The sequence below is a fragment of the Gorilla gorilla genome, chromosome 19 (assembly GCF_029281585.2).
Source record: "Gorilla gorilla gorilla isolate KB3781 chromosome 19, NHGRI_mGorGor1-v2.1_pri, whole genome shotgun sequence".
NCBI lineage: Eukaryota > Metazoa > Chordata > Mammalia > Primates > Hominidae > Gorilla > Gorilla gorilla.
The window spans coordinates 79,609,592-79,635,348 of NC_073243.2; the positions used below are offsets into that span (position 1 = coordinate 79,609,592).

Genomic DNA, 25,757 nt, shown 5'->3' on the forward strand with positions numbered 1-25,757 from the left:
GGTCAGGCTGGGGGAGGGGCTCAAATTCTTTCCTGCCTCTAAGATCACAAGTTATGATGAGAAGGAGGGGGTGGTGCTGGAAAGCATGACAGAGATTAGCAGCTGTGAATGAGCCCTCTGGCTCCTAAAGACTTTGGAATATTTTTCTAAAGGGATCCTCCTTTGTACTGTTCCCTCTCTCTTTCTTTGTCTCTCTCTCACACACACACACAATTACACGTGATCACACACATGGCTTCTCTCCCTCTCTCACACACACGTTATTACACGTGATCACACACATGGCCTCTCTCAGACAGTATTACACATGATCACACACACGGTTTCTCTCTCACACACACGTTATTGCACATGGTCACACACATGGCTTCTTTCAGACGCTACTGCACATGATCACACACATGGTTTCTCTCACACACACGCTATTACACATGATCACACACATGGCTTCTCTCACACACGTTATTACACTTGATCACACACAGCTTCTCTCTCACATACATGCTATTACACGTGATCACACACGGCTTCTCTCTCATGCATGTTATTACACATGATCATGCATATGGCTTCTCACACACATGCTATTACACATGATCACACATGGCTTCTCTCACACACATTACACATGGTCACACATGGCTTCTCTGACACATGTTATTACACATGATCACACATGGCTTCTCTCTCACATGCTATTACACATGATCACACATGGCTTCTCATGCATTTTATTACACATGATCACACACATGGCTTCTCTCACACATGTTATTACACATGGTCACACATGGCTTCTCTCACGTTATTACACATGATCATACACGGCTTCTCTCACATTATTACACATGACACAGCTTCTCTCTCACACACTATTACACATGATCACGCATGGCTTCTCTCACACACACATGCTATTGCACATGATCACACATGGCTTCTCTCTCGCACACGTTATTACACAATGATCACACACGGCTTCTCTCTCACACACGTTATTACACATGACCACACACATGGCTTTTCTCTCACACACACTATTACACATGATCACACATGGGGCTTTTCTCATGTTATTACACATGATCGGACTCATGGCTTCTCTCACACACACATGCTATTACACATGATCGCACACATAGCTTCTCTCTCACACGTGTTATTACACATCACACACGGCTTCTCTCACATACACATTATTTTACATGATCACACACATGGCTTCTCTCTCACAGACGTTATTACACATAATTACACACGGCTTCTCTCTCTCATACACACATGCTATTACACATGATCACACACATGGCTGTGAGATAATAAAGCCTTATTACATAGAGGTTATGTCAAAATGTAAATAAATTGATATCTTTTCATAAACTTCTTTTTATAAATATAGACATTCTATTTTTTACTACAAGTTTTCCACACACACAGCTCAGGAGTGAAATAACTAGATTTAAAATGGTGGCAGGTCACACCCTTCTTCAAATCATTAGCTGTGTCAGATCGCCCTGATATTTCTCCTCGTAGTACTTAACACATTTTACAATGAGATAATTCTGGGTTTATTCCATATCCTGTGTTTGTCTTTGATTTCCTCAAGAGCAGAGAACAGGTCTGTTTTGTTCATTATGGTATCCCCAGCAAGTATCATGATACCTGGCACCTAGTAGATCCTCAATAAACATTTGCTAAAGGAATTACTGAGTGAATAAACCATACACACTGCATTTTGTGCTGCCTGTCTGCTCAGATCTATTTCCTTTGGTGCTCTTTATCTTATGGGGCTACATTTCCAGGGTTCCCTTGTTTTCTGGCTTCTAGGTAGATTTGGCTAATGGGAGACACTGGTAGGAAGACTAGGGGAGAGAGAGAAGGAAAGAAGCCAGGATATTTCCCTAGATTTCTTTCTTCTCCCTGAGGTATTACTGCCAGTGTCTATGTCTCCAAGGTGGGTGCAGCAACTTTGGCTTCTGGGTCCAAGTACACCAGCTTTCCCATCAACCCTGCAACCATAGGAGTGGTCTTGGCTTCCTAGTTATGTTCCTATCAGGGTTGCCTCACTATCTCCTGGGCTTCTCTGCTCTTTCGTCACCAGTGGAATTCTTTATATTAAATTTCCTCTGTTTTAAAGACTTCGAGTGGGTTATATTTTCCTTGCTGGACCCTGAGTTCAAATGAAAAGTCTGAGTTGTAGGGAAAACATCTTTTTTATTATTATTATTTTTATTTATTTATTTAGAGACAGGGTCTTGCTCTGTTGCCTGGGCTAGAGTGCAGTGGTGCAATCCTAATTCACTTGGCCTCAAATTCCTGGGCTCAAGTGATCCTCCTGCCCCACCCTTGAGTAGATAGGACTACAGGCACACACCACCATACCTGGATAATTTTTTTATTTTTATTTCGTAGAAACGGAGGTCCAGCCAAGTTGCCCAGGCTGGTCTCGAACTCTTGGCCTCAAGTGATCCTCCGTGCCTGGGCTGGAAAATATGACCTTATGGGAAAGTTCCTAAAAATGGTTGAAGAACAAGACTGAAGGCTAGAATATGAAAGCTTAAATTCTGATTCTGCCCCTTCCTAGTTGCATATTCCTGAGCAAATATTTTCAACTGGTATTTCTAAAACTGTGCCAAGGCACCCAGGGCATTAGAGTGACCTCACAAGAGTATCTCAGAATATTTAAAAATTTGAACACATAAACACAATGAAACTCAACATCTGTCAGACATCACATGAACTACTAGTGAGGTAGTTCATGCTTTCAACATAAGATTGCACTATAATCCTTCCGATAATTTCATATTTTTGTGAGACTGGGTTTTCCAGGCCATCTGATAAAAAATCAAGTACTATATGCACACCAACATGGAGCAGAAGATGAGGGCAGCAGTGTCCAATCTCATTCCAGGTGAGAAGTTGCACAGTGTCCAATAGGTGAATACATCTCCTTAGTAAGTAGTTGTGATTAACAATGAAATAGAAATGAAAAATATATTTTCTTTTTATTTATGTGTATTATATTTTTCAAGCAGCTAATAAGTTGGTAGGACATAAATATTTAATTTGTTGGGACCTAATTATTTATAAATTGAATGGTTAGATATTTCTTTTGGCCTAAGCCACCATGAAAAAATCACTGAGGTGCTAAGGGAAACATGAACTAAGAAGCCCTTCTGAGTCTCTGTTTTCTCAACTGTAAGATGAAGAAACCTGCTCCACCTTCCCCTTGCGATTGTTGAACGGCAGTTGAGATACTGCGCATAATGGACCTTATTGATGGCCTACCCAACATCCATTCTCTACTCCCTCTACTCTGATGGCACCTGGATTAGATTGTGGAATCTACCCATTCCTCACATGCCTTTAGGAAGTTGAGTCCAGGGAAGCTCCAGGAGCACGCTAGTTTTATGTAAAGACAATCCCGTCTTCTTTGTCAAAGACAGGTATAACAAAGGCTTGTAACTTAACTCAGTCCAAGAAGACACAAAACGACTTGCTGGGGGGTCCTGAGATCTTTATTTCCGGATGTTGCTGTGTGTGGGTATAAGATCCAGAACTTGCTACCAGCCTGAGGAGAAATCAAACACATGGAGAAAGGAAAGTTGACAGCCCAGAGACCCACAGGGAGACAGGCCCTGAGTGACTGGATACAGGCAACCCTAAAACTGACTGTCCCTCTGGACTCTAGGTAGTGAGCCAACACATTTCCTCATTATTTTGGATATGTTTTTTTCAGTTGGAGGCATTCTGATTCAATACAGGTGAAACTTTTTTTTGCAAATTACAAAGTGTGATAACTGTTGCTAAAGTTTGGAATGTGCTTAGAGGGAGATCATGAACACCAAGACAAAAGGCCTGGATGCAACCAATCACTCTGTTTCACGTGACTTTTATCACCATACAATTTGTGGCATTTCACCATTTTCTACATTGTAGAATCAAGAGTGTAAATAAATGTATATCGATGTCTTCAAGAATATATCATTCCTCTTTCACTAGAATTTGCCACCTTCAGTTGCCTGCATCTCTTCCACTCTCCTTAAAACCTCCTATTTTCTCCTTACCTGTCCCCCTTACTTATTTCAAAATCTACAGCTTGTCAAAAGTTAACTGCAAAAATAGAGGTGTAACATTTTTTTGCACAGGGTCTTAGACTCTTCAGAAAAAGGAAAGTATGGGTCACTAACAAAAGCTACTAACCTTGCTTTTATATATTCAGTCTTTAAAAGTTCACAACCTACAGAAAACAATTCTTCATTTGAACATTTTGTGTAAAGTCAACTAATTACAGAAATCAATCCTCTAAGCTAGCCTGTTTATTTACAGATTTTTGCCAACTTGCTTTTATCCTTTTCCTCACTGGTCCATTCAACAGATATTTTTTTGACCACCTATTATAACAGTAACCAAGGTAAAAAGATTTGGTTTATATCCATTAGGACAGTGCTACTCAAAGTGCAGTCATTGAACCAGAATCATAATCACCTGGAAGCTTGGTGGAAATGCACATTCATGGGTCTTACCCTAGACCCATTGCATTAGAATCTCTGGAGGTGGGGCTCAGGAATCTGTTTTAACAGTATCTCCGAGTAATTATTTTGCTTGCTAGAGCCATTACTCTGGGAACATAATGGCCTAGTGAACAATTTTGTAAAGTATAGTAAAGGCAATTACTATCCTTGCAGATGTGTACAAAGTGAGATGGAAACCTACAAAGGGCCTTAATAATAGGAGCTAATACTGAGCACCTAGGATGGTTAGGCACTTCACAAACATTGTCTTAGACATCACAATGATAGAGTGAGAATTGAACCCAAGGCCCTTCTGACTCCACAACTCATAATCACTGTACAAAACTACCCTAGGGTTGAAAAGCACAGGAAGTTTCACAAAGAAGGCTGTGTTCCAGCCCAGTCTGAGTTTGCTAGATCAACAGGCTGGAGCAAAAGGGGTCTTGATAGTCCTGGAAAATAATGATACAGTATATAGAAAGGAATGGAAACAAGAGAGACCGTCGCATAGTTAGAAATTTCAGGTAGTCCAATGTAAGTACTGGGGAACAGGAAGACAGGGATGGGACTGGACAGCTAGATAGAAGTCTTATTGTAAGTAAAGGGTTGACATGCTACGTAAATGAGTTTATATTCTACTCTGTAGGAAAAAAGACCACCACAAGATTTTTGCAGGACTGAAAATTCAGTGTGGTATCAAAAACATACCCAGTGGAGTAACATAATAATAATAATAATAAGGCAATGATATTAGAGGTCAAGGCTGATAGGGCAACTGAACCGGAGTCTTGGGAAGAGATAAGAGGGGTCTGAATGAAAAGTGCAATGGGGGATAGGCAGAGGGAATGGATTCAAGTGCCATTAAAGTAGAATTGGCAGCACTTCACTCTTGAGATGTAGTCATTTAATAAATATTTACTAAGTTTCTACTATGCACTTGGCACTAGGTCTAGGAACTAGGGATTTTACAATGAATGAAACATACAAAATCCCTCATAAAATTCCCATTCTAGTGTGTGTTGGTGGGCTGGCGGGGGTGGGTGGGGAAACTGGGGTTAATAAGCAAATAATGTCAGTACTGATATAGGGTACAAAGAAAAACAAGATAGGGTGAGGGGACAGCAAGTGATGAGGTTGCTGCTATTTTAGACAGAGGCTAGGAAAGGACTCTCTGCAGGGGGGCAATTGGGCAGTGGCCTCAGTGAAGTGAGGATAAGCTGAGGGCCTATGAGGGTGGAGAGAGGCATGGTGGGAATGGAAGCAGGAGACTGGTAAGAGAGAAAGACTTGCCTGGCAGGACTCAGATGATGGCACAATCTGAGAAAAAGAGGCATGTCAGTGAGGCTAACGCAGCTGCACAGAGAAGCCCGGCTCCCAGCAGAGAGGGCTAGATGGAGGGGTGGGAGTTATCTGTCGGAAACCTGGAGATCATCTGCCAACATTCCCATTCGAAGACACTGACTGAATGATTTCCTGTCAAATTAAAATGGTCAGACTTCTGTATTTCAGGACATTCATTTTGTTAAACAATAGAGCCAAAAATATTTCAAGGAGTCACAAAATGCTATTTAAATGGTATTTAAAGGGTTTTCTTGGAAGTGTTGCACAAACTTAAAAGCACAAGTACACTTTAGGGAAAAAGAAAGCTTTATTTCATAAATTACATTATATTAACCCATTCAAAATATAAGTCAAGAATCTTAATATCAACAAATATATTATATCAAGCACACTGGAAGGCAGAATAACTACCATAATTTAGTATAAGTACCCAAAGTTTTATAAATCAAAAGCCCTAATGATAACCATTTTTAGAATTCAATCATCACTGTAGAATCAGAGTCTGTAATTCTTTTCTTGATTAGAGTGGTAGGACACTGTAATACTGTTCCTCCATGTTTCCACGCATACAGTGTTATGTGTTACTCTACACTGTAAATGCAGTATTCAAATTCACTTGAGCTGTGGGCCTGGAAGTTAGAGACTAGCTTTTACCTTATTACTTTCAATGATTTTATCTGAGTTAAGCTGATAAATCTCTTCGCGGCTGAATCCAAATTCTTCAAGTATCTCCTCAGTGTGTTCTCCTACAAAAGGATCCCTTTTGAAAGAAGGGATGGCTGGGGTGTTTAACAGCAGAGGTGCAGGGCGGGGGCTCACGTCCTGCTCCTCACTGGTGATAAACGAGCCCCGTTCCTTGTTGTGATCATGATGAACAACCTCCTCAAAAGTCAGAACCGGAGTCACACAGGCATCTGTGCCGTCAAAGATTTGACACCACTCTGCCTTTGTCTTCTTTGCAAATACATCTGCAAACTTCTTCTTCATTTCTGGCCAATCATCCATGCTCATCTGATTGGGAAGTTCATCAGACTTTAGTTCAAGTCCTGAGGAAAAATACAATTTCCTAAATTATTATGCTTTGAACAGAGCAATTATAATCAATAAAAATGAATGCTGAGCCCACTGTACTATGCAAAATAAGATGTTCTATAAGGGCTTCTCAAATGAGTCAAGAGAAAAAAATGTAAAATCAGTTTAAGGTTACAGCCAAAGGCTAGAGAGGGCAGAGGTAGTCAGACTTGTCACTACTGAGATTTTATTATTCATATTTCATCAAAAGTAGTCTGTTTTCAATGGTCTGGTTTCCAGAAATTGATTTCCTACCTCTGAGTAGATTTTGAAAAAAAGTTTCCCCAGGGTGTTATTACCAGTCACACTGAGCTAAAATAACTCCCTATTTTCTATAATGTATTCAAACCTTATAAAAAAATAAAATATAAACTATTTTACACTTGGCCATCTCAGTTTCCAAGGAAGAAGCCTGAAGACAAATTATTTAATTCAGGATTGCAATTTTTAAAATACATTCATTTATCTTTATTTTGTTAAAATAAAAGAGCTGGAATGGCCAGGAGTGATGGCACGAGTATAGTGCAAGCTACTCGGGAGGCTGAGGCTGGAGGATTGCTTGAGCCCAGGAGTTCAAGGCCCAGCCTGAGCAACACAGCAAGACCCCCATCATCCATCATCCATCCACCCATCCATCCATCCATACAAACATACATACATTTTTAAAATAAAAGAGCCCAAAAGGGCTTTGTACTAGGATGAAGGACTTGTAAGGTAAGCAAAGACTCAAGCAAATTGTTCCTATAATAAACAAAACAGAAACTTATTAGCCAGCCAGTCAACAGCGGGGCATGCAGACTTTCCTCTCCGGCATGAAAGGGACTTGAAGGGCCCATCAAGACCACAGTGCAGAGGACATGACAGCAGCTACCTGGGGACTTAACAGGAAAGGTGGCCTCTCTAGCTCTTGACCCCATCTGTGTTTCCTTTACTGACTATGTGGGCCTACCCCTGCAGACATGCCCAAACTCCAGTTCTGATTAAATTATACCCAAACAGCAGGGCTGCTTTACAATAGTTGGTGTAAATGTCCTTTTTCTTCCCCGTATAAGCGGATTTTTAAAAGTGCATGGCTAAGTGTCGAATGATAATGAAAGGCCCTTTCTTTATGCATCACACTGTGTGTAAGTTTAGCCAAGTTAATTGAATAATCCTCACTTATAGAATAGCTTCCTTCTGTAGCATGTTGACAATCAAGGCTAATTGTAAATTGCTCTGAAGATGGTAAAGTCCCTATAGAGGTAAGAAGACATAAATACTGAAGCCTCTTCTTAAGGTTTTGAGGACTATGAGGAAATAAGAAGAACTAACACAGTTCCAGATTTTTGTAAACAGCCTCTTGTGGGATATATAAGTACATTTTCTTCTGTAACCACCAGTCCCATTCAAATACCAGGACGGATATGAGGCCATAGTTTCAGGTTATCACTATAATCTACAGGATGTCTTTCACTTGATGTTCTTTCTTGATTGCCCTGAACTCTGTGAGTGAAAGGCACATAAAATGAGCATTGAGCAAAAAGTAGTGATCTTCACATGCTTTTAAAACAGTTTCTTTTTATCAGAATGTGATCAGAATCATAACACTAAGTAAAGCTGGAGCCAATGTGTTCTCTCTTTAACTTTATAGTTGAGATTACACAGGTCATAGTTTGTATGCTAGAAAAATACTAGAAATCAAAAGCCCCCAGATCCTACCCTAACTCTAACACCCCAATTCTCCCATTGTCTACCATCCCTTCACAGCCCACAATCTCCCATCCTGCCCATGACCCTGACCAAGGCCACAGGATTAAACACCAGTGGTTTAAGGTGAGCTGTTTGCTGTGCTCCTGACACTCCAATATGGAACTTGGAATCCAGTCCCAAGTCTCAGAATCCATAATTGTATAAATACAGTTATAGATTGTGGCTAGCTGTTATGGTACAATCACTATGAAATTTCTGGTATTTTAAGTCAAACAGATTTTCAGGAACTAGCCTGGGGACTCAGACACCATTTAAAACTTGGGAAACCATGTTTTGATTCCAAAAAATAACGACCACACACACACACACACACACACACACACACACACACACACAGTTACACAAAATGCTTATTCTTTTAAGTACATGCCATAAACTTTACTGCTTTATAATATTAAGTATATAGTAAGCAGTCAAAATTCAAGTTGTAAGTATTCAATGATATATGTCCAGGATGGCAATTGTAAACATTATTTTATTATTATTATTATTATTATTATTTTTGAGACGGAGTCTCCCTCTGTCACCCAGGCTGGAGTGCGGTGGTGCAATCTCGGCTCACTCCAAGCTCTGCCTCCCAGGTTCACGCCATTCTTCCGCCTCAGCCTCCCTATTTTTATTTATTTATTTACTTATTTATTTAAGACAGTCTCACACTATTGCCTGGGCTGGAGTGCAATGGCACGATCTCAGCTCACTGCAACCTCCACCTCACAGGTTCAAGAGATTCTCCTGCCTCAGCCTCCCGAGTAGCTGGGATTACAGGTGCCTGCCACCACGCCCGGCAAATTTTTTGTATTTTTTAGTAGAGATGGGGTTTCACTATGTTGGCCGGGCTGGTCTCAAACTCCTGACCTCATGATCCGCCTGCCTCGGCTCCCAAAGTGCTGGGATTACAGGTGTGAGCCACCACACCCGGCCATAAAAATTATTTTTATAATACAAAATTGGAAAAAATGTAAATGAACTTGCATAGGGAATTGGTTATATAAATTTTAGTACAGGCAGATCAAAAATATGATATGGCTGCTATATCAAATGGGTGAGGGTGAAGATCTTTTGTACAGACATGAAAGAATGTCTTTGCTATATTGTTGTATAAAAAGCTATAAATTATAAATTTATATAATTACATATATAAATTACAAATTGTAAAACAGAAAATAATTGCTGGGTGTAGTGGCTCACGCCTGTAATCCCAGCACTTTGGAAGGCTGAGGCAGGAGGATCACTTGAGCCCAGGAGTTCAAGACCAACCTGGGCAACTTAGTAAAGACCCTGTCTCTACAAAAAAATCAAAAAGTTAGCCAGGCCTGGTGGCACAGGCCTGTGGTCCCAGCTACACGAGAGGCTGAAGCAGGAGGATTGCTTAAGCCCAGGAGGTCAAGACTGCAGTAAGCCATGTTTGTGCCACTGCACTCAAGCCTAGGCAACAGTATAAGACCTTGTCTCAAAAAAATAAAATAGAATAGAATAATTGTGCATTTGTATGTGTACAATAAAAATTCTTGAAGGCCACATCCCAAATTTTCCCAAACCGTAAGAACAAAGGAAAATTTTCCCTTCTTACTTTTTAAAATCTGTATTGCTTTTTTTTTCCTAGCAAACATATAATTTTAAATTGTTATTTCATTTTTGAAAATTGTGGTAAAATATACATAAAGTTTACCATTTCAGCCATTTTTTGGTGTGCAGTACTAGGGCATCAAGTACACTCATACTGCTTTACATCTATCACCACCATCCATGTGTACCACACAACTCCTGAACTTTTTCATCTTTTCAAACAGAAACTCTGAACCTAGTAAACACTAACTCCCGCTCCCACCTCCCCACAGCCCCTGGCAACCACCATTCTACTTTCTGTCTCTATGAACTTGACCACTTCAGATATTTCATGTAGTAGAATTATATAGTATTAGCCCTTTGGTGACTGACTTATTTCACTCAGCATAATGTCTTCAAGATTCATCTCTGTTGTAACATGTTGGAATTTTCTTGTTTTTTTCAGGCTGAATCACATTCCATTTTATGTCTGTACCACATTTTGTTCATCCATTCATCTGTTCATGGACACTTGAGTTGCTTCTACCTCTTGGCTATTGTGAATAATGTCACTATGAACACAGATATACAAATATATGTTTGAGTCACTGCCTCCAATTCTTTTGGTTATATACTTAGAAGTGGAATTGCTAGATCATACAATTCTATGTCTAATTTTCTGAGGGAATGCCACGCTGTTTTTGACAGTGGCTACACCACTTTACATTCTCATTGGTAATACACAAGTGTTTCGTTTCCTTACACCCTTGCCAACACTTGTTATTTTGTATTTTTTAGAAATAATAGTTTGAAGGCCAGGAGTGGTGGCTCACTCCTCTAATCCCAGCACTATGGGAAGCTAAGGGGGGGGGGGGGGCAGATCACTTGAGGTCAGGAGTTCAAGACCAGCCTGGTCAACATGGTGAAACTCCGTCTCTACTAAAAATACAAAAATTAGCCGGGCATGGTGGTGGGCACCTGTAATCCCAGCTACTCAGGAGGCTGAGGCAGGAGAATCACTTGAATCCAAGAGGCAGAGGTTACAGTGAGCCGAGATCATGCCACTGCACTCCAGCCTGGGTGACAGAGATCACCCAGCTTTTGAAAATTATCTACTGATAAAACAGCTTTTGAAAATTATCTATTGCTTACCTGATTGTACTATAAGAGACTTGCTATCTCAAAATGTCATAAAATTCTCAGTGTTTTCAGATTTTTTTGTCCTAGAAAATAGCAGGGACGCAGCAGAGTATGCACCTTAAAAAGATTTTGCATACTTATGTTCAGAAACTGAAGATACAGATTAAAGTATGGTATCAAAGATCTAAAACACAAAGGGGAGTAAATTAGATATGTAATTAGTACTACCTCAAAAATTATTACTATTATTGTTGTTGTTTTGAGACAGAGTCTCACTCTGTCACCCAGGCTGGAGGGCAGTGATGCGATCTCAGTGCACTGCCACCTCTGCCTCCCAGGTTCAAGTGATTCTCGTGCCTCAGCCTCCCGAGCAGCTGGGATTACAGACACGCGCCACCATACCTGACTAATTTTTGTATCTTTAGTAGAGACGGGGTTTCACCATGTTGCCCAGGCTGGTCTTGAACTCTTGACCTCAAGTGATCCACCTGCCTCGGCCTCCCAAAGTGCTGGGATTACAGGCATAGCCATCGCACCCGGCCCTCAAAAAATTACTACAGATGTGGGGGTTTGTCCAGTAGGACTTGAGAGAGAAGAAATGTATATGTGATTAGTAAAAGTACTATTTTTGTAAATAAATATTATAAAAGAAAGAGAATGCTGAGGCATTTTGGCATGGACTAGGTAGATTAAGTGAAAGGTGATTTAACATGCTATCTCCTATAGCACAAGTCACCTGTCAGCTAAGGACCCTAGGTAAACTATGAAGGGAGATGAGGGTTAAGGATATCGTAAAAGGCTACGGATGCAAAAAGAGAGGGCTGTAAAAAAATCAGGGGAGTTACAAAGTTTAAACTTAGCAGAAGAATACCCAGGAGAAGGTGATCAGGAGTTAAGGGGTTGGAGCAATGACCCTGCTAGAAAAATGTTGTCTTGTTTCATTTTCAGAGTTTCCAGGAAGGCTCATTCATTGAGGTGAAGTGTGGATGTGAAAAATGAGCACTCCACACATACAGCAGTGCTTCTTCATCCGAGGTTTGGCTTTCTGTGGTTTCAGTTACCCACAGTCAACCATGGTCTGAAAATATTGAATGAGAAATTCCAGAAATAAACAATTCATAAATTTAAATTGCATGCTGTTCTGAGTAGCATGATGCATGATGAAACCTCACATCATCCTGCTCCATCCTGCCTTGGACATGAACCATGTCCATCCCATCCACACTGTGGGGCTATCAGCCCATTAGTCACTTAGCAGCCAACTAGGTTGTCAGGTTGACTGCTGCAGTATTGCAGTGCTTGTGTTCAAGTAACCCTTATTTTACTTCCTAAGGGCCCCAAAGGTTGTAGGCAAAGGTGATGCTGGCAATGTGGATATGCCAAAGAGAAGCCTAACGTGCTTCCCTTAAGTGAAAAGGTGAAAGCTCTCAGCTTAAGGGAAGAATAAAACTCATAAGCCAAGGTTGCTAAAATCGACTGTTAAGAACGAATCTTATATTCATGAGATTGTGAAGAAGGGGAGAAGGAAAAAGAAATTCATGCTAGTTTTGCTGTCACAACTCAGACTGAAAAGTTACAGCCATAGTGCATAAGTGCTTAATTAAGATGGAAAACACATTAACTTTGTGGGTGGAAGACATAAACAGAAACATCTTCCAATTGACAGCAATCAGGTTCAGTACTATCTGCAGTTTCAGGCACCCACTGGGGGTCTTGCAATGCATCCCCCACAGATAAGAGAGGACTACTGTATATGTTTTAAAATAACGGGATACACCAAGGAAGGGAGTTAACTCCAGAGTGGCAGAATGACAGCCTTCAAAAACCGGCATTAAAGCAATGAGAACACTAACAACAACTGTCAGAATTAACTTTTTCATAATTCTGGAAATTAAAAGCTTGCAGCAAGCCAAGGAGCATTTATTTAAGAAAAACAGCTGAATCTCAGTAAGAGCAGTGAGCTTTGTGGTGTCAGAACTTGTGCTAATTTCAACCCTCTCCCTGTGGTAGCCTTGAAAAACAACTTCCTCTCAACTCTGGTCAGTTCTGAAAACCAGCAGGAGAATAGCCCCGAGAGGAGGAAAAGAAGTTTGGAGCTTCCCCCAAAACCCCATCCCCAGAGAACTGTCATTATTTAGCCTGTCTGGCAGCTCCCTGAAAGGCTCCATTCTCAGGGCTTGTCTTTCTGACTCAGAGCTCACTTTGCTCTAGCCCTAAAATGTTGATTTAATAAAAAAAAAAAAAAAAAGGCAATATTTTATCGCAGCTGTCTTAGGTGGTGTTATTTATTGCAGCTCATAAGATGCTGACCAAAAAACTCAAAAGAATAAACTGGGGAATGGGATATCCACAGGGGGCTTTGAAAAGCTCCAACATATTCCTGAGAATTTTTTTGCAACTCCTGAGAAGGCCACACACACGCACACATGCAGGGCAGTATGAATGCCTGGGAGAGATCTGTAAAGGCCCTCGTCTCTCACCTCTGGCTGACCTTGAGGCTCTTCACAAGCAAGAAGTTAAGGCATATAGTGCCTCAGAAAAAGATGGGAGATTTATTGGTTCAAGGCATTTAAGGGCCAGGCGCAGTGGCTCATGCCTGAAATCCCAGTACTTTGGGAAGCTGAGGCAGGAGAATAGCTTGAGGTCAGGAGTTCAAGATCAGCCTCAGCAAAATAGCAAGACTCTATTTCCACCAAAAATAAAAAATTAGCCAGGTGTGGTAGTGCATGCCTGTAGTCCCAGCTACTTGGGAGACTGAAGCAGGAGAATCACTTGTACCCCAGAGTTCAAGGCTGCAGAGTTCAAGGCTATGATCACACCACTGCACTCCAGCCTTGGCAACAGAGTGAGATCCTGTCCCCTAGATTAAAACAAACAAGCAAACAAAAAAAAGGCATTTAAGGACATTTGTGTCCAATCATTAGCTGAAGCTAACTCAGCTGACTTCGGTGGCTGCACATGCCAAAGAATACAGATTTAATTTAGGAAAATCATTAAACAAACAGCAACAATAACAAGTCCAAGACTGAGGGATCCTGAGGAGTCCTGGGAGTTGTCACATTAAATTATTTAAAATGTCCAGTATTTTTTTTTAATTTTACACGTTTATTTTCATTAAAACTTATTTAAGTCACTTTGGACCCAGCATGTCCTTAGGTTTTACCCATTCATCCAACTGCTCTGCTGTGAGAGAGCCAAGTTCAATGGCAGTTTCCTTTAAGGTTGATCCAGTTTGGGGTGTTGTCTTATCAATCTCTGCTGTTTTGTCATACCCTATATGAGGGTTGAGAGCTGTCACCAGCATTAGCGACTAATTCATTAGCTTCTTGATCCTTTCTTTATTGGTCTGGATTCCCACTATGTAGTTTTCTGTGAAGGAAACTGAAGCATCCCCCAGCAGCCTGAGTGTAACATAAATTTTTAATCATCATTGGCTTGAAAACATCCAACTCAAAATGGCCATTGCTGCCTCCAACGGTTACAGCCACACAAAACTCCATGACTTGGGCTGCAACGATGGCCATTGCTTCACACTGATGAGGGTTTGCCTTGCCTGGCACGATACTGCTTCCTGTTGTATTTTTAGCAAGATCAGTTCTCCCAGACCTGGCCAAGGACCAGAACTCAGAAAATGAATATCATTTGCTATCTTCATCAGACTGCAGGTGGCAGTGTTCACGGCTCCACAGAGCTCCACCAGAGCATCATGAGCAGCCAGAGCTTCCAATTTATTTGGAGCAGTGACAAAAGGCAAGCTTTTTAATTTCTGGACAGAGAGGTACCCTTTACGATCTAGATAAACCATTGTGCTCTTCTATAGTTTTTCCAACTATATTTGAATAGGTGAAGTTAATATGCTTAATCATAAAATGCTCTCAGATGCTTGCAAAAACAATTACTCCATCAGATGAGAACACATCAAAAATTTGAAAAATTTTTAAAAAGTCATTCCAGCTATATGCAAATAACTTTTAGTATATGCATCTGAAAAGCTACCAAACATAACAATGAAACTCTAAACTTGTAGTAGAAAGGTAAATGCACTGTGATCAGCTTTCACATCACTTCAGAGTATATTCTAAAACTTCTTAGATTCTACATTATTTATAGAGTGAACTCTAAATTCAAACATTTCTCAGGAACAAAATGACTCCCATCCAATTATTTAATTAGGGAAGAAGAGATCCCAAATTTTCTTGCTAATTTATGGCAACTTGCCAAGAAGGCAAAAATCTGCAAGACAGGTAATCTGCAAAGGCATAGTGATATAGTAACATATTCTAACAGAATCTCATTTGCCAAAATCTTTCCATGCTCTGGTGACTTCTGACACTGAAGTGCCATAAGGGACATCTACCAAGAAATAGGAGCTGGTAGAATATTGAATGGAAAGCAACCCATGTGAGATCATTTCTAGGGAAGAGTAAGATCTGGGCACACAGGGTCAACATTATCCAACACAAGGAGTGAACTGTAATAAAAGCACCGAACATCCTACAAAAGGGATTATTATTTTTAAAACCCTCAGCTATTTTATAGACTAGTAAGACTGCTGGTCAATTTAAAAGCCAAGGAAAATGCCCCACATTCTATTGATGGCTATAATTAGGTTAATTAGAAAGTGGCTATATAATAAAAGACATCCTAGATTCCAAAAGTCTTTAAAATAGAACCAAAGAACATCCACAGCAAAAGGGGAACTGGGGGAGACGCGTGAAGTTCACTTACCTTTGATCAGCAGCTCGTAGAACTGGGGTTCTATTGCTCCAACAGCCATGAATTCCCCATCTGCTGTCCTGTAAGTCGTATAGAAAGGTGCTCCACCATCCAACATGTTCTGTCCTCGAGGTGCTTCCCACAGACTCGATTTCTGAGTTTTCCACAGAAAAGAACTTAAATATGCTGTTCCTTCCACCTTTGAGAAAACAGAATACAAGACAAATCCAGATAACTCAAGTGTCAAAGCATGAATAATTCCTCCTATTCAAGTTAAAAAAAATTTGCGTAAAAATTCTTATCTTAGAGTATACGAAGATTCTACCTAATTACACAACTTCTCTGGTATTTCCAGAAAGTGAGTTAGAGCAGTTTGTGTTAAAATAACAATTGGCTGCACTATTCAGTTCCGAAAATACTATAAGACTTAGAAGAAATGACCTTTGCTTTCCATTTCAAATAAGATTGGCAAAATGCTAGTGATTTAGCTAGGTGAGGGTACATGGAAGGTTACTATACTATTCTCTCTACTTTTTATAATGTTAAAAACTGCCAAGATAAAAAGTTAAAAATTAAAAGAGCTTTTAAAAATCCATCTTCTGATCTCCATACCTATAAACACACACAGATGTATAAACCATACCACATTTTAAAGGTAAATCACATAACAGTAAAATTTGGCTTATTCTAGCTTGATTCCAATCCCAAGAAAACTGTATTTGAGTATTTAATATATTTCATAATCACTAGAAAGTTATAAAATAAACTAACAATATGGATGGCAGGTATGTGCATTTTCTGAGTCCAGGCAAACTGGTTTGGGAATGCCACCTTCCCACTGAGTCCTAAAGTCATCACGCCACCTTCCCACTGAGTCCTGAAGTAATTACACAATAAAGTACAATTATCACAAGGCTCAAACTCAAAGGCTGGAGGCACTGGACTATTTGAAGAAGACGATGTTCTGACCTTTATGCCTTTTATGAGCCTAATGTCTCCAGCACCCCAGGAGGAAGGCCCTCAAAGCATCCGCGTCTCAAAAGTTACCAATAGAGGAGGCCTCATTCCAACTGCTAGCAATTTCTCAGTTACTGACTGTGGAACAACCACAAAATGTATCTTTGGATATATCCAATTTTCCCTCTTAAAGTGAAATTTCACGCACATCTGAATTTATGGCTGTGACATTTATTGTCACCAAATAGCTGAGTTCATGCAAGTGGCCTACGGCAGTGCCTTTTTTTGAGGCTGGATTACAGAGATATTAGAGTTCCACATTTATACACATACACACACACACATATATACACATATGCATGTATATGTGCATTATTTTAAATATATTTTATGTTTATGTTATTTAAGCACATATTTAAATGTATCCTATACCAAATTCTGACTCATCAGAGCCTCAACTCATTAACATTTGTTGCTAGACTTTAAAATAAAGTTTTTCCTTCCAATTTTGCATAAATCTTACCTTGTATTTGAAACACTATTAAGGAAAACTTTTGTTCTGCATGGTTCTCCTCTCCTCTTAATTTGTGCTGACTCATACAAAACCAACAAGTTAGCACCTTCAATAAGCAAGTGCCTGCTTTCCACTCAAGCTTTGCTTCTCTCAGAGCCTAACGCCGAATCAATAGGGTGATAATAGATGAACTGGAAGCAAGCTTGTCATACAGTGCAAGAGAGAGTTTTAGCAGAGAGTTCTGAATACTGTTTATCTGGCTTTCATGTTCAGGCCAAAGAATGTGAGAAGTTTTTACACACTGTAGTGAGTCAACCTTGAAACAAAGTATTTTTGTTCTGCTTCATCATAAAAGAAATGCAATCTGAAATTTTAAGCAAGTTTTTAAAAATATAGGGTCTTTTTTTTTTTTTTTTTTGAAATGGAGTGTCACTCTGTTGCCCAGGTTGGAGTGCAGTGGCACAATCTCAGCTCACCGTAACCTCCACCTCCAAGGTTCAAGCAATTCTCCTGCCTCAGATTCCCGAGTAGCGGGATTACAGGTGCCTACCACACCCAGCTAATTTTTGTGTAAAAACTATGGATATTTTTAACTTATCTCTGTAACTCAGGATTTTCCTAACATCCAGTCAAAATGAAATACAGTAATAAACTGAATACTGAAAGCGACGAGACAATCACCCATAAACTCTAACTTCCAGTGTTTGTGTTTAGCAGAACAGCTTCGTTGGTCTGACAAAATAATATATAAATATTGAATATGTAAACATAAAATGTTTTACGCTAATAAAATACCCCTTTAATCTCTTTTATATGTTGAACGCCCTGATGAGACTGCTGAAAAATAGACGTGTTAACAGAGTTACAGATCCAGTTGGGTCCACTCAGGACAAAAACAAGCTCTGGTCTAATCCTTAGCATCAGAGGAGGTACAGGACAAGAAATACAGCAGGAACCCTCCTCGTCTCATCATAAGGCCTGGCAGTGGCTACCCTGGCACACGGCTTCTCTTGCCCCATCACTCATATACCATGCATGCGAGTGAAGAGCCCCCTGACACAGGGAAACCGCAGCCTCAATTCGCCACCAACCTTTGATATTGTTAAAAGAAAAACTTTAGACAAATTAATTTAAGAGTTTAACTGAGCAACGAATGACTCATGAATTGGGCAGTCTGTGGAACCAGACTAGGTTCAGAGTGACTAGTGTAGCCCTGGGGCCAAAGAGGACTTATGGACGGAAAATGATGTACAGAAAATAGAAGTGAGGTACAGAAACAGCCGGATTGGTTACAAGTGGGCCTTTGCCTTGTTTGAACACGGTTTGAACAGCTGGCCGCCTGTGATTAGTTGAAGTACGGCTGCTGTGATTGGCTGAGACTTGCTGCTTGTTACAAAAGCAGGTTACAGTCTGTTTACACATCCAGTTAGGTCACAGCTCACTATGTAAGAGAAACCTTTAGGTGGAACTTAAAATACGTAAGGGGGCAGCTTTATGCTACAGTTAATTTAACAACGCTGTGCTCATCATGTGGGCTCAGATTGAGTGTAAATACAGCAAAACGCACTCCATATTCCAGAGTTATCTTAACTACAGTTTCCAAGGAAACAGCACTGCAATAAGGCAGCCTCCAGCTCTTCACAGGCAGGCCCAGGTCTGGAATTCTGCTGCTAAACACTGTGAAAACTTTCGGCCCATTAGAAGGTATCTGCCTTCCCCTAATCAGCTTCTGCAATTGCCTGTGTCGCAAGGGGTCCTAGTGATGAAGTAATGACTATGATTTACTGATTCTTTTAGCCTTGTGTAATTAGCAAACACTTACTATCCCCTAATGGAAATATGAACCCAGAAGAAAGATTACAACATTTTCACATACCCTAAAACCTTACTATCTTCTTTATTTTATTTATTTATTTTGAGAAAGGGTCTCACTCTGTCACCCAGGCTGGAGTGCAGTAGTGTGATCTCGGCTCACTGCAACCTCTGCCTCCTGGGTTCAAGCAATTCTCATGCCTCAGCCTCCCAGGTAGCTGGGACTACAGACGTGTACCACCAAGCCCAGCTACTTTTTTGTATTTTAGTAGAGATGGGGTTTCACCATGTTGGCCAGGCTGGTCTCGAACTCCTGACCTCAGGTGATCCACCCACCTCAGCCTCCCAAAGTGCTGGGATTACAGGTGTGAGCCACCATGCCCAGCCAACCTTACTATCTTCTAATCATTATATAATTCTGATTAGCTACATTCTGCTGAAAGCAGCAATCACCTTTTATTTATATTTGATGATAATCAATTGCATCTCTTCGGTAAATTATTCAAATTATTACTAGAGAAGTATCTAGGCTCCAATTCTCCTTAACACTCCCAAGACTCCATGTTTGCTCTTAGTTCATTCCTTTTGGACCCCAGGGACCATGCCCTTGGGGCAGCAGGGGAAGTTGTTGAAAGCAGTGGCTTTAGGGTCCAACTGCCTGGGGCAGTGCTTCGGACCCTTTCCCGTCATCTGCTTTAGAGGAAGGCAGTTAACCTCTCCAAGCCTTCAAGTCTTCAATGCCAGTGATAGTAGCACGTCTCTCTCAGGGAATTGTGTGGATCACAGAAGCCCTGTGGAAGGTACCGGTCTTGAGTTTGGCGGGTACTGGTATAAATCCGGTGCTGCTATCTCATGCAGCGACTATGCCATGAGTACGCCAAGAGCTGGCCCACAAAAGATAAACCACACTCCCCTGCCGCTGGTACACACTTCAGAGAGGGCACACTGGAAAGTGTGAGATGTGCCCTGATGACAGTGTCCCACAGGCACACACTCAGTACAGGGCTGGTCATGATTCACCATGAACAGGAGAAGGAAGCGCAGGCTGAAGCTTTGGAGATGAGGGGGTTTCTGGTAGAAAATGGATTTTGTGAAGATCAGCCAGGACCCAATCCAGCTGACACTCTCAGTCTCTAAACTCTTGAGGTATCCACCAACATTTGACCCTCTGACCACTCCTTTCTTTGGTTTCCATGACAACACTCCATTCTGCTTCTCTCCTTAGCTGTCCTCAGCCCTTGCTTCTCTTTTCTGCCCACGCATTCCTTAAATGCCGGTGTTCTATCCCCTTTCCTAGTGGATCACACAGTCTCATATGGCTCCCAAATAACTCCGAAATCTGTTTCCAGTCCCTAACCTCAAGTATCCCACCTGGATATCTGAAAGGCACTTTAAAACTGAAAAGACCAAAACTGAGTTCCTTTTCTTCTAGTAAAAATAACCACAATGACAAACTTTTACAGAGGGCCCACCGTACGCCAGGCACTGTTCCCACACTGAACAATGGATGAACTCACTGAATTCTCATAGCATCTAACAATGCTATGAGGTGGATGTCATTATTATCTCCATTTTACAAAGGAAACTACAGCACAGAGAGGTTAAGCAACTTGCCCAAGATCACAGAGCTAGTAAATGGCAGAGCTGGGATGGAGGTAGTCAGCTGCCACTCTATGCTCTGACCACTGTGTTCAGCAGTCTTCCCTCAGGACACTAGCGGGTCATCTAAGCCAGAAACCTGGGAGCCGGCCTCAACTTCTCCCTCTTCGCTCCCTGTCAGTCCATTATCAATTCCCAGCAATTTTATATCTCAAATGTCCCTTCAATGCAAACCAACTCTACCATTAACTGCTTTAGTACTTGCCCTGATCTCTTCAGCAATAACCCAGTCATTGGTCTCTCTACCTCCAGTCTTGTCTCCTCAAATCCATTCTCCATCCCATCTCCAAATGTCTGTGAAAATGCAAACACGCAGTGGTGGTGCTGGAGTGGGCTCTCTTACCCACTAGCTGTGAGATCTTGAGCAAATGGCTATGCTTCCATTCCCTCCTCTTTAAAACAACAAGGTATTCCAAATGCAGTTTTGAGAATAAGAAGAAATCACACAGAGAATGTGCTCAGCAGAACATGAGGCAAGCACTCAGTGGATGACAGTGAACAAACAGAAGTGTTATGATATCAGAGCATCCCCTATAAAACGCAGCAGGAAGGTTTAGACAGGGAGGTCCATTTGACCTTAGCATTCCTAAGAATTTTCTCTACCTGCTGAGGGAGACTTCTTGAACTTTTTTTGAATGACGACTGCTTGAAAATGATATACTAAGCACAAGAGATACTTGGGGAAAATTGTTGAAATATTTAGGTTGGCAAATATTTGGCAAAACCTGCAATTACTTTTGCACCAACCTAAAACAACGTAGGAATCACATGAGTCACAGAAAGTTCAGAGAACTGACTCCAAGCACAGATGACCAAAATATGACATTCTAACAGATACATAAAAGACATAAGTCTATTTTAAAAAGAAAAGGATATCCTTGGTAACCTGGCTTGAAACTACAAATGTCATTTATCTCTTGTCTTCTTCTTCAAAAAAAGGATTTTAAGCAGCCATATCTTAAACTTAGGGACAAGTGGCAGGCATCTACCCCAATTAATACTTACCATATTTGCATCAATGACCTGACCCTTGCCAGTGCGTGTGCGGTCAAAAAGAGCCATTATAATGCCCAATGCACACATAAGGCCACCACCAGCAAAGTCAGCCAGGAGATTCAGCGGGGCATACGGATTCTCACCACTTCTGCCAATTTTTGAGAGAACACCTACATCATTAAAAACAAATTTAATATCTCTTTTAAATTTAATCTCTTCTTAAAATAAATATGTGAGCATCTTAGAGGAATAATCAATCTCTCCAGTAGATAATCTAAGTGAAAGCTAGTATACATCACTTTTCCAAATCTGAGCTTAGTCAGTAAACTCATAAACAGGCTTTCCCTCAAGACAGGATTCTTGTTTTGTTGTTTTCCTCTCTAAAACCTATTCTAACCAACATTTTCAAATATTGCTAAGTTTTTACTCACTTACTTTTGGAAAAGAAAATGATTATTTTGTGGTTTTAAAATAGTAAATGCACTTTCATTCTTAGCAGAAAGAAATGTAAGAAAATACTTGCAGACAAGAAAAAAAGGAATTTAATTTTTAAGTAGATGTGAAAAGCCAATTCTATACCCACTTCTTTCCTCAACTTTTAAACGTGTACTCACAGAAAATCTGAAATGTCCTATAGTCAACAACACATAGTTCTTAGAATTCTGGAATCAGGCCTATCTCACATGTTGTTACAGGCAAAAACTCTAATAAAGTGATATTAGGACCTGAAAACCATGGGCTTTTTTTAGTGCTCATAGAAGTCTGAAACAATGACTCAGGCAATGATTCTCAATATGGTGGGTGGAGATTTCGGGGTCCGGGGGAGAAGTAGCTGTCAGAATCGAACTATGTCAACATTTTCAAACCACAGAGCAACCATCCGTAGTACCCAGTAAGCCTCTTAATTCCTAGCAGGGGTTTGTCTGAGAATTGACTCAACAAATGTAGTAAATAAATGATAGTAGTGGGCATGTATTATCCTTCGAACCTGTTAAGGGGTGGGGTGAGGGAAGGTTGAGAATGATTGTTTCAAGACTCAAACCGATCCATTTTAAACACCCATGCTCTCTTGATTGATTCTGATATTTAAATCTTCACCTTTACAAATTATTGTTAATCGACATACCTGTAGATCTTGATGGAATAAATTAAAAGTGTAGACTAAATTTTTTTTCAACATACCTGACAAAGCCAAATAGTTGATATCGTGGCCAGCTAACCGGGAGAAGCTTCCTGACTGGCCAAATCCACTCAGCCTGGCATAAATAAGCCTCGGATTTTCCCGCTGCAGAATCTCTGGGCCAAGCTGGAGTTTCTCCATGACACCTTAAGAGAAAAGTAACGATCTTCTTAAGAGAGTATGAATTGAGGATGGAGATAATCCCTTCTCTGAGACAAACATAAAATAGCGCCATTGCAAGTAATATTAATAACATTTGCTGTAGGCTAATGGCATGCTTACAGCAGTTAAGGACTCAAAGAGTGAAGCCACCATTTCTGGAATGTGTGGCTTCTTCCCAGGATGTAATTTCTCCCAGTACATCTCTGTTTCCCTCTAGGTTTATCTAAGCCTATTTATTCAATTCCCAGAGCAGGGTCTCATCCCTTTAGTAAATCCCTTTTCTCTCTTTCTATACTGTATCAGTGTTTACCACATCCCACCTTAGCTGCACTTGCTTGTACATGCATACACTTATCTTCCCTATCAGCTCATGAGCTCCTCCTGCAGAATTTACACCTGATGTTTCCACAGGCGCTAAAGTGCTTAGCATCAGTACCTTCACGAAAAAGTTTAGCACCCATCTGTAGAAAGAGTGGTTAGTGACAATAGTACCTGAGAGTTTTTAAGCTATCAACAAGTATAGTATTTACAGCACAAACCCCAGGTAACCAGCACCTGAAATTTCCTGGGATTAAAAGTAATCAAAATTACGTAATAAACTCACTATCTTTACCTTCCTAAGGCTAAAATAAATCACAGAAAACCTCTAGTCATCTACCTAAACACCAGTCACAACTCCTCACCCGGAGGCTATATCCATATTCCCAGCCGACCTTCCTCCTAATTACAAGACCTTGGACAAGCCTCCCTCATCTTAAATGGAGCATTCTTAAATTATTACATAATCTTAATTATTAAATCATTATTGTTACAAGCCTCAAATACAGCTGTGAGGGTTAAATGAGTTAACGCATTTAAATAAGCCGGCTGTGCCGTAGGCATTCATTCATTCACCATTTACCGATTTCCCACTATAGACCAGGCAATGCTTTGGATTTCTACTTAAACAAAGTTATTCTGGCAGCTGTCTGAGAATCCACTGGAGTGATACCAGCCTCAAACACCAGTTTTTAAAAGGCTGTCACACCAGTGTCAAGGCAGTTGCAGAAGGTATGGAGAGAAACAGTCCGAGTGGGCTAAGGAGCAAAATGACTGTATTGATGATCATTGAAATTGGATGTGAAAGGAAGACTGGAGTCCATGATAAAGTACAAGTTTGAGATTCAGGCATTCACTGAAATAAATAATACAGAAGGTGGAGATGCTGTTTTAGAAGGAAGAAGGAAAGGCTCATTTTGGGATTTGTGGAAGCTGCCTGGCGGGCAGCCTTGACGGCGATGCCCAGGACCTGTGTATGCCAGCGTCTGCGGCTCTGAAAGGGGGAAGTCTACAAAAAGGTGAAAATGATGGGAATGGGTAACGGGGCTTCAGGGAGCAGATGCTGAGACTTAGAACGCCAGCTTTTCAGGCAGGGAGGAGCGTTAGCCTGGGCCCGTGGATGGCTTGAGGGTACAGCACTCCAAAACGGTAGCCGAATGACCGCCTATATGCAGTTTTCCAGGAAGGGAATCCTATGGCTTTCGTTAGATTCTCACAGGGTTCAAGACCCTCAATTAATTAAGAAAGGCAAATACGGAACGTTTCTTAGAAAAAAAAGGAGGAATTTGGGAAGGAGTCAGAGAGGCAAAAGGAGAAACCGGGCAACAGCAGTATCTCAGAACCCAAGTTTTGGACAATCCAGTTTGGGATGAATGATCACTAACAATACCCTAGGAGGCAAAAATCTGGAAGGCTGGGGCCGACAAGGGTTCTTGCGGCAACAGGGCAAAGGTGTGGCGGGTGCAGCCTCGATCGAACGGCCAGGCCCCTCCCCTCCGCGGGAACTTCCCGAGAGCAGCCCGCGGGGCCCGGGCTCACCGCGGCGGAAGGGCTCCAGCAGCACATCCGACCGCTTGCACAGACGCCGCAGCACGGCGGCTCCCCGCGGCTGCTTCAGGTCCAGCACTAGCGAGCGCTTGCCCCGGCCCAAGCGGCTCACGTCATAGCGGGAGCCGGGCCGGTCCACGCGTACCACCTGCGCCCCGAAGTCCGCCAGGACCATAGCACAGAACGGGCCCGGGGCCACGCCGGACAGCTCCACGACCGAGATGCCCTGCAGTGCCATGGCGCTTCCCAGTGCCTCCCTGAAGGAAACTGAGCAGCCCTTAGCCCCAGCCCAGCAGCCTGCAAGAAGCCCTCCCATTCCCCGGCGCCACGCCCCCAGCCCCGGCGCCGCGCCCCGAAGGCACCACCCCCGTCCCTCTTTTGTGGGCCTGCGCGAGCCCGCGGAGTCTGCGCACTGGGCGCTTCCCCACCCCCGGCCTCCGGGGACCGCCAGTGCAAAATGCAGTAGGTTGCTTTCCTTTTTGAGCAACCTAAATTCCTGAGTCTTAAATTTCAGGGACTGACCTTTGGAGCTCAT

The 25,757-nt window shown here is 41.5% G+C and overlaps 1 protein-coding gene across 2 annotated transcripts; it reads right to left on the reverse strand.

Moving 5' to 3' along the window:
• Positions 1-2,194: 2,194 nt before the first annotated feature.
• Positions 2,195-25,552, reverse strand: AMACR (alpha-methylacyl-CoA racemase). 2 transcript variants are annotated; one of them, XM_019013250.4, is made up of 6 exons: positions 25,214-25,548; positions 23,197-23,340; positions 22,024-22,184; positions 16,089-16,275; positions 6,510-6,901; positions 2,195-3,571 (listed from the first exon to the last, which is right to left on the reverse strand). In XM_019013250.4, exons 1-6 carry the CDS (start codon positions 25,536-25,538, stop codon positions 3,467-3,469), a joined length of 1,314 nt encoding a protein of 437 aa, XP_018868795.4. In that variant the 5' UTR covers positions 25,539-25,548; the 3' UTR covers positions 2,195-3,466. The 2 variants fall into 2 exon arrangements, with proteins under 2 accessions (XP_018868795.4, XP_063556882.1); XM_063700812.1 differs by lacking the exons at positions 2,195-3,571; positions 6,510-6,901; positions 22,024-22,184 and having other exon boundaries at positions 16,085-16,275; positions 25,214-25,552.
• Between the last annotated feature and the right edge of the window lie 205 nt (positions 25,553-25,757).

Excerpts from the sequence above, each read along its gene's own strand:
- AMACR (XM_019013250.4), bottom strand. The coding sequence starts at position 25,538 with ATGGGAGGGCTTCTTGCAGGCTGCTGGGCTGGGGCTAAGGGCTGCTCA. Across the intron at positions 22,185-23,196 it reads CAACTATTTGGCTTTGTCAG|GTGTTCTCTCAAAAATTGGC; the intron begins GTATGTTGAAAA and ends TTAATGATGTAG. Across the intron at positions 6,902-16,088 it reads CTACGAGCTGCTGATCAAAG|GACTTGAACTAAAGTCTGAT; the intron begins GTAAGTGAACTT and ends ATTTTTCCTCAG.